Here is a 9,823-nt window from a genome sequence, read left to right as displayed (position 1 = left end):
ATTCAGAATTGAGTAGTATTAGTGTTGACCATCATGTTTACTTTGCTGAGAACAATCAGCTATTAGAAATCTGAAAAGCTGAACATAACTAGATTACTGTTTATGAAACAAACCAAAAGGGTTCTTAATTCAAGTATGAGAAAACTAAGAAAATTCAGGAAAATATTTCAAACATTGAGAGAAAAAGAACCGTTATCACTATTCACACTTCCTGTGGCAGTTAAGTAAGGCTGTTTTCACTAAAGAAGCATAAATACAACTTAATTTCATTTAAAAACAAATACGAAGCATTTTGGCATAATTAAAACTTTACTGCCATGCTTTAGACAATCTATTGAACCACATAATAAAAGTTTCTTTTTTTGTGTGTGTGTGTCTCAGAATTTCTTCTAAATTAAAAAGATCACCTATAAACAGATCTTTGTTTATACATTTGATAAAGTAACTTTCTTTCAAAGGCATAAGAAGACATCACATAAAGGAAAATGATGCTGGTTACCACGGGCATTCAATTCCGAGTCAAATTTTATATTGGGAACTTTTCTAACATTATTTCGTTTAATTTTCCACTGCAATCCTATCAAGCATCATTCTTTAACCAGTAGAGAACCTGAGGCTCAGAGAATGTCAAGAAAGTTGTACAGGCTCACATCGGAAGCAAGTAGCAGAGCCAAGAATCAATCACAGATTGGTCCAACTCCAAAGTCCATGCTCAAACCTCTATGCTTTATTTCCTTTACAGCAGAGACTTTTAGATGAACCAATCACTGTTGAAATATAACTTATTTCCATTTCTATTTCTCTGGTCTGGACTATGAGTTCTTTGTCAGCAGAGTCTGTTTCTTATATATCTTTGCTTTCCCAATTCCTATTAGGGTAGAAGTAATACATTGTTGCTAAGTGAAAAGGGGATATTGAATTCATCCTTGCTGCGCCTATAAGTGCCAGGACACATTATTCTAACTGGGTACATAAAAACCTTTCAATGACCAGTTTTGTGTTATTGTGATATGATTGAACATATATAACAATCTAGCTGAGCTACAAACAGAAAACTGTGGCCACTATGTAATGTGATTTCAGAAACAAAGCTTTCTTTTGAGTTGATTCATAAATACAGAAACATTCCATAGGTGATACCCTGTATTCTGATCCTGGTACTATTTTTCCACTAGTATAGGCAGAAAAACTAAATAACTTTCAAACTGGACCTACAACTTTTTCTGGCCTATTGCATCTGAAAAAAGATTATGAGACAAAACACAAAGAAAGACAAACATCATAAAATAACTTTTATACAGGATTAGTAGATCTGTTTACATATAAAAAACAGAAAGGACCTCATTACAGTTAGATTTCACATAAATTACACATTGACTTTTAAAAACTACTATTCAACTTCATTTAAAGTCCCTTTTAAAAATTTCATTTTGAAGGCACAGTGCATGAAATAAACCAAAGACTGAAGCACTTGAGATGAACGGGTGTTGGGCACCTTATATAAACAGCTGTAGATTGCTCTAGAACTGGGAGTATCACTTGGAAAAATTGGAGAGGTGAAAAGCTGATTTTTAATCTGAGCATTAAAAAATACCATTATGTCATACCTCCAGAAAATCTGTAGCATGGCCAGCATAGAAGGTAATTAGTACACTCATGTTATGCCATTTATAAAAATCACAATCATACATATTTACATAATTTATATCCAACTGCCTCAAAATGGTAATCTACTTTCAAATTTCATAATGTACTCTGTCAAATCAAAATCAACCAGGACAATATTCTGAAAATCAAGTGGAATTATTAACGAATTATTGCTAAAAATAGGATACATGGGTATTGGGAGAGATTTCTTCATGAACTAGAAATCCAAGTTCAGTTGACATTAATCAAAGACCCCAATCATCCCCCCAAAATAACTAGTTAAAACAAATCAGAAACCCAAGAGTTATCAAAAAAGTTGCTATAGAAAACCACTGAACATCAATCATAGTGGAATTTATAGTAATAACAATAAAGCAAAATTATATGGAAATGCTAGGTTGTCACTGTTAAAACAATTCCACCAGAAAAACCATAATGTAGGGCACTATTACAGAGTTGATTGCCAATAAGCTTTTCATACAGCAGGGTCAACACCTGGCACAAGTGCATTTCTGGCAACAACAAGATAAAACTATTTAATGTTGAGAATAAATGGAAATGGAGGAGCAGGTCATGGTTACCGAGTAACCTGGTGTTAGCTCAAACACAATAAGCTCAGACATAAACACTACCTTTTATTTATTTGTCAACTCATAATTAGATTTAAATTCAATAGTCATGAATTCAGCAAATCCCATTCAAGTAAAAGTTACCAAAGATTAAGCAATCAATCACACTGGGCCAAATATACAATATGTTTCCTTTCTGGAAGATGACAAAGTCCCAAAGCAAATCCTTTCAATAAGCATTGCAAGCATTCCTCAACTGGATAGGATCCACTCACTACCCAACTGTTCAGCAAAGTGCATCAAAACCAAAGGATCTTTCCTTCTGAAATGACTCGGGCACATCTTACTGAACTACATAATCGATACAAGTACATGTACACAGGTGGACACTTTGCACATTACCTACTCAATCACTTTGCTTTTATTAAGGAGCTGGGAAGGAAGAAGTCTTGCAAACTGATCACCAGGACAAAACCCATGCCTTGTGAGTAAAGAAAGGCACAACTCAGATTTAGGCAAATTTCTTAATACTATGATACTTGCCTCTGTAACTCCAAGGAAATGGAAAGTCTCTCGGAGAAACACTGAAGAAATGTATCCCCATCCCATATGGCTTCAATGCCTTAAGCAGTTAATATGTTCTAATATTAGATTAGATCCGCAAATAAAAGACAGGGAAGGGCTGAGAATATAGTCTTAGTAGTCAGGGATCCTATACATTCACGCTTCTAGGTAACACAAGCTGGGAAAGTATTGTTTTCCAGCTAAATGCGTTATTTAAAAGTTCATTGATGGTCAAGATTTATAGCAGAATTTGGTTTTTCTTTCAGGAAGTATTACTAAAATAACTATTTGTATGTTCATTTCTTTAAAATTTTACACATGCTTAAAAGGCATGGCCTCCAGCCACTGAGATGTACAGTTAAAGACATATTTGATCCAAGAGAGAAGTAAATGTAAAAAGGTATCCTCTAGTGAAGACCAATGATAACAAAGCAAAGTCTGTCACATTAACTTTGTTTCATTTGCCGTAATGTCCCAAGCAGGGCCAGCCACTCTTAGGCCCCTTGTTGGTTTCCTGACTGTACTCTTAAAAATAAAGCTGAAAAAGAGCAATATACCACCATCCTTAAAGAAAACATATAGATTATTAGAAGAAATTAAATCATGTATACTTCATTAACTATTAGCATCCCACAAGCTCTGTTTCATGTATGAGGTGGCAGAATTTACAGTTGCTAATACCAGAATACCAGAATAGCTTCACCTTGAACCACAGATTTATCACAGATACTTACTAACAAATGACATGACCTCATTATTCTTGCTAAACAAAATCTTCTTTTATAAAGCCACTTTGAATGCATTCCTCACCAAACCTGGTTGAATGACCTAGGTAGGTGGTAAACCACTCCACCTGAAGGCTTTGGGATAACTGATACATTAATGGATATAGAATACAATTTGAGAAGATGAGAGCAAGTTTTTTGATCCCCTGATTTAGTATAAGTTCAGCAGCAACTTGGTCATTAAAACATTCAAAGGTATTAAACCGTTAGATCATTGGTAAGATGCATACTTACAAAAAGCATCATTTCCGTTGCATAAGACAGACACAATAAAATGCAAATCTTTCAGGTCTTTGCCTGATTGGCAGTGAAGATGACACTTTCACACCACAGTGTTTTATCACTCAGCAGTCATAGTTTACATTTTTTTCAAGGGAGGGAGCTATACTTAAAAACTTTCGACTGAACTTTTAGCAAAATTGGTTGATCAAAAAGAGACTGTCAAATGAAACATTAGGACAAAGAACCAAATTACTCCCAGAGGCCTATGTGAACAAGACCGGCCAAGTGATTTCAATAATAGTATGCTATTACAGGGTATAGGCTTGGGCTGGAGCATGAAGTATAGATATTTTGTGTTTAAATACAGGTTAAGAATGTGCAAGTAGGTCTCTTCCACATTTCTAGATATTTTCAGTAGAATTCAGATCTTGCAGATGGTTGGGTCATCTGAAAACCATGTGTGCAACATAGAAAAAGATTCTGATTTAGGCAATATTAAAGAATCAGGCATTCCTAGAATAAGCTAGTGCTTCACAGATATAAGCAGCAGCACCTGTGGGTTTTTACCAAGTTCAAAGATAGGCAACATGAGTTTTAGCTTTTGCTGGATCTCTCTCTCAGCTTCATTCAAGTGGGCATTTAGATCTTTCACAACAAAGTAAGTTCTCCCTTAAAATGGGCTATTTAGAAGTTTGCTAAACCTTACAAGAGAGGTAGTGAAATCCTGCTTACAGCATAGTCTACCAGTTCCGATCTAGCCTTGGAACAGGTAGAAAGCCAAATGCAGAAGCCCATTTATTCATTTCCTACTGTTATATGTGTTTAAAAATCAATTCAACCTCCATCAAACCTGAATAAGAGAAACTCCAGCTATTTAACAACTAGAGAAAAGTACTCCTCAGTAGGTTGAAAAAACCTTGAGTTTTTAAAGCTTTATGTTGATTCTGACTGCTTTCCCTGCCTTAATGTTTCTGGATTCTTTTGGCCATTTAAAACAAAGAAAAATACTAAAGCCACTAGTAAACATCTGATGTGCAAAATACAACATCCTCTAGTTGGTTTTATGCCATTATTACATAAGCTCCAAATAGCTCATCTTAAATTAAAAAGAAAAACAAAGTGGCTGCCCCATGTCTGCTGCATAAATAGAAATCAGATTTTTTTTTTTTAAAGGTTAAGAATACTTTAAGGAAGGGAAGTTCGAAACTGCCAGTGAAATTCACAGAGAATACAAATTTAGCAATTTAACTTCCCAAAGCTCTTTGAAGAAGCAAGAGAGTCTCTCTTCTTAATGCAGTGTTCTCCCAAGAGGAACTGTAATTTTGCTTGGTACTTATGCTGGGAGATATGCAAAATGTGTTTCTCAATGTTTGCTAGAATATAATGTTTCCTCTTCAGTGTCTGTTTCATCTTGGAACTCATGGCTTAGGAGGGACTTCTTGGAGCCGGTAGACATCATGCGAATTTCATCTTCATACTCATCATGATGCTGCCTGAGCCGATGAAAGCCATCCTTGTGTCTATTAGACTTGATTGAGCAGATGCACCAAATAATGCAAGCTGTTAGGATCAATGCCGACATAGTAGCACCTGACAAACAAAAACCATCATGTGGGTGATATTATACTTTAAGGATATTAATAAGCAGCTGCTTACAATGGAACTTTTAATAATATACCCCGCATTTATTTTATTTCTATTTCATGCACTTAAAAACAACCTTTTATTATAATAGAAGCAGTATATGTACAATATACAAAATTTAAAAATACAAACTAACAAAAGTCAAAACCAAAAACCTCCTATCTTTACATTTCCATTACCCAGAGATCATTTTTAGTTACCAGATCTTTTCTGTGTGTGATCCTTCCACCACAGCCTCCTGAGCCGTACCACAGGTGCACGCCACGACACCTGGCTAATTTTTTTTTTTTTTTGGTAGAGATGGGGTTTTGCCATGTTGCCCAGGCTAGTCTAGAACTCCTGACCCTCAAGTGATCCACCTGCCTCGGCCTCCCAAAGCGCTGGGATTATAGGCGTGAGCCATCATGCCTGGCCCCAGATCTTTCTTTATGCATGTGCATATACATGTATTTTTTTCTTTTACCATAATGAGATTATACTGTGTCTACTGTTCTGCAACCTGCTTTTTATGACTTCTATTATACTCCTCCTTTCAGGTAAACTTTCATTTCATCCAAATCTCTTAGTTTATTTTAAATTTGTACATAAGGTTATCAAAATAAAAGTGTTAGAAACTAAAAATAATAAAAATTAAGTTCACAATAGCTCATGGGTGACAGAGCCAGATTTAAACCATGGCTGAATTCTACCTCCTGTGTTTTTAACCACTAAGTTATTTACACTTTATCTGAGACAAGATAAGAACTCTTTAAACTCACCACACAGTATCTATGATTGGGCCATGTTTCCAATATACTACTTTCTCTCAACTAAGGGTCTGTCCCACAGGAACCCTGTGATAAAACTTGGTTATTCTGCCTCAGCCAAGTTGCACTTAGAAATAAACAAAAGCTCTTTGTATCAAATAGATAGAGTACATCAGAGTATTCATTTTACCACATTTTTTTTTCTTCTTAACCTTTCAGTAATCCAAGCAATGGCATGAATTAGTTCCAGTGAAAGCAAACATTTCCTCTTTCCTGGATCTTGAAAAAGCAGAACTAATATAAGTCAAAGTCCTAGGAACTTAAAACTTTAATATAAAGCAAATCATTCATTCATTCAACAACTCTTCATTAAGACCCACTGCGTGCTAAGCATCGTTCTGGGCTCTGAGGATGCAGGTAGATTCCTCACTCTCTCAGAGCTTATGTTTTAGTGGGAAAGATTGAATATAGACAAATAAATGAACCAATACAATGTTAGTGAGAAGTGCTATAATGAAAAAAAGCAGGATAGAGAGAGTCACAGGGGTAGCTAGGGTGATCAGGGAAGACCTCTCCGTGGAGGTGACATTTGAGTATAGACCTGAAGAAACAGAAATATTGGGAACAGGACCCCAAAAGCTGGCCATAAACTGGCTCCAAAACTGGCCATAAACAAAATCTCTGCAGCACTGTGACATGTTCATCGTGGCCATGACACCCATGCTGGAAGGTTGTGGGTTTACCAGAATGAGGGCAAGGAACACCTGGCCCACCCAAGGCAGAAAACCACTTAAAGGCATTCTTAAACTACAAACAATAGCATGAGCGATCTGTGCCTTAAGGACATGCTCCTGCTGCAGATAACTAGCCCAACCCATCCCTTTATTTCGGCCGATCCCTTCATTTCCCATAAGGGATACTTTTAGTTAATCTAATATCTATAAAAACAATGCTAATGACTGGTTTGCTGTTAATAAACATGGGTAAATCTCTGTTCGAGGCTCTCAGCTCTAAAGGCTGTGAGACCCCTGATTTCCCACTTCACACCTCTGTATTTCTCTGTGTGTGTCTTTAATTCCTCTAGCACCACTGGGTTAGGGTCTTTCCGACCAAGCTGGTCTCAGCAAGTGGCGTCCATTGTGGGGGCCCGAATCCAGGTTGAAGGGTTGCTGGAGCGGCAGTTGGAGAACATGGAACTGAGAACATGGAACTAAGCTGGAGGACACCTGAGTACTCCTAAAGCAATCCCTGTGGTGAGTAAGAAGGGGAGCTCGGAAGCATTAGGGTAACAATGGGACAAGTGTGGGCTCTGGTTCATTCCACCTTGGAACTTTTTCACACTGATGAGGAGGAAGGAGAGTGTAACGAAGTAACAGAAGAGGTTACAGAGCAGGTTTGTTTGCCAGCTAAAGCTAAAGCAGCAAAGGAGGGAGAGGTTCATCCCTATCCTTCTGCACCCCCTCATTATTATTTTGAAGAAAAAGACCCTCCAGATCTTTCTTTTCCGGAGGACACTGGGTGAAAAGTAGTTGCCCCGTGACTGTTCGAGCAGCGCCTCAAGAGACTCCTCTTAGTTCTATTCAGGCAGGAATTCAGCAAGCTAGCCGAGAGGGTGATTTAGAGGCTTGGCAGTTGCCTGTTAGAATATACCCCCCAGATCAACAGGGAAATAGTATAGCTACATTTGAGCCTTTTCCTTTTAAATTCGGGAAAGCACATTTAGTTGATTATATCAAGGCCTGTGATGGTATCAGAGATAATCTGCATAAGGCTACTCTGCTAGCACAGGCAATGGCAGGACTGAGAGTGAATAAAGGAACTCCATTTCCTGGAGCTTGTTTTAACCGTGAGAAGCATGGTCATACTAAAAAAAAAAAAAAAAGTAGAAAAAAATCAGTGAGTCAGGCCACCAGATAGGGGAAAAAAGAAAACTGCTGAGCCCGAAATATGTCCAAAATGTAAAAAAGGAAAACATTGTGCTAATCAGTGTCACTCTAAGTTTGATAAAGATGGGAACCCACTTTCGGGAAATGCCATAAGGGGCCCATCCGAGGCCCCATTCCAAACCAGGGCATTTCCAGCTCAGGCCATTCGCTCTTCCCTGTACAAAATCTGTGCCCCACCACAGCCGGTAGTGCCGTGGTAGATTTATGCTGCACAAAAGTTGTGAGTCTTCTGCTGGGGGACCCTCACAAAAGGTCCCAACAGGAGTCTGTGGACCCCTGCCAGCAGGGACGATAGGATTACTTCTAGGCAGGTCTAGTTTAAATTTAAAAGAGGTACAGATACATACAGGAGTCATTGATTCAGATATTAATGGGGAAATTCAAATTGTTATATCTACTTCTGTTCCCTGGAAAGCAGAGCCAGGAGATCATATAGCACAGCTCCTGATTGTGCCATATGTGGAAATGGGGAAAAATGAAATTAAACTAACAGGAGGATTTGGAAGCACAAATAAACAAGGCAAAGCAGCTTATTGGGTAAATCAAATTACTGATAAACGTCCTACCTTTGAAATAACTATTCAGGGAAAGAAATTTAAAGGTTTGGTAGATACAGGAGCGGACATTGCAATCATTTCTCTACAGCACTGGTCCTCCGTGTGGTCAATTCAACCCGCTCAATTTAACATAGTTGGAGTTGCTAAAGCCCCTGAAGTATATCAGAGCAGTTATATTTTGCATTGTGAAGGGCTCGATGGACACCCTGGGACTATTTGACCAATTAAAACATCTGTACCTATAACTTTATGGGGGAGAGACTTATTACAACAATGGGGAGCACAAGTTCTAATATCAGAACAATTATATAGCCCTCAAAGTCAACATACAATGCATGAAATGGGGTATGTCCCTGGTATGGGACTAGAAAAAAATTTGCAGGGTTTGAAAAAACCGCTTCAAGTGGAAAGACAAAGTTCCTGCCAAAGATTAGGATATCATTTTTTATGGCAGCCATTGTCAAGCCTCTAGAACCTATACCTTTAAAATGGTTAACAGATAAGCCAATTTGGATAGAACAATGGCCGCTAAGTAAAGAGAAACTGGAGGCTTTAGAGAAATTAGTTACTGAACAATTAGAAAATGGGCACACAGCTCCAACATTTTCCCCTTGGAATTCTCCAGGTTTTGTAATTAAGAAAAAATCAGGTAAATGGAGAATGTTAACTGACTTAAGAGTCATCAACTCAATTATACAACCTATGGGAGCATTACAGCCAGGATTGCCTTCTCCTGCTATAATCCCAAAAACTTGGCCTTTAATAGTCATAGATTTAAAAGACTGTTTCTTTACTATCCCGTTAGCTGAGCAAGACTGTGAATGTTTTGCATTTACAATTCTTGTGGTAAACAACCTGCAGCCTGCTAAGCGTTTTCATTGTTTTACAGATGGGTCTAGTAATGGTAAAGCTTCTTATTCTGGATCAAAAGGTAAAGTTTCCCAGATGCCCTATACTTCAGCTCAAAAAGCAGAGCTTGTAGCTGTAACTGAGGTATTGACTGCTTTTAATATGCCTATTAATGTCATTTCTGATTCTTCATACATGGTTCATTCCACACAGTTAATTAAAAATGCTTAGTTACAATTTCATACAGATAAACAACTGATGACAAAAACAAAAAAGAGGGAGAAATAGGGATTA

General features: G+C 37.6%; 1 protein-coding gene across 2 annotated transcripts in view; it reads right to left on the bottom strand.

The window, feature by feature from the left end:
• Positions 1-1,282: 1,282 nt before the first annotated feature.
• The window catches only part of CPD (carboxypeptidase D), a 91,071-nt gene continuing 82,530 nt past the window's right edge, over positions 1,283-9,823 (bottom strand). For both annotated transcript variants that reach the window (XM_025361596.1, XM_025361597.1), the window contains exon 21: positions 1,283-5,377. In XM_025361596.1, the coding sequence (XP_025217381.1) occupies positions 5,151-5,377 (227 nt within the window). In that variant the 3' untranslated portion in view covers positions 1,283-5,150. The remainder of the gene's footprint in view (positions 5,378-9,823) is intronic.

This window comes from Theropithecus gelada, chromosome 16, assembly GCF_003255815.1.
Source record: "Theropithecus gelada isolate Dixy chromosome 16, Tgel_1.0, whole genome shotgun sequence".
NCBI classification, from domain to species: Eukaryota; Metazoa; Chordata; class Mammalia; order Primates; family Cercopithecidae; genus Theropithecus; species Theropithecus gelada.
The sequence above is the reverse complement of the archived record's forward strand: the minus strand, read 5'-3'. Positions and strand labels throughout refer to the sequence as shown.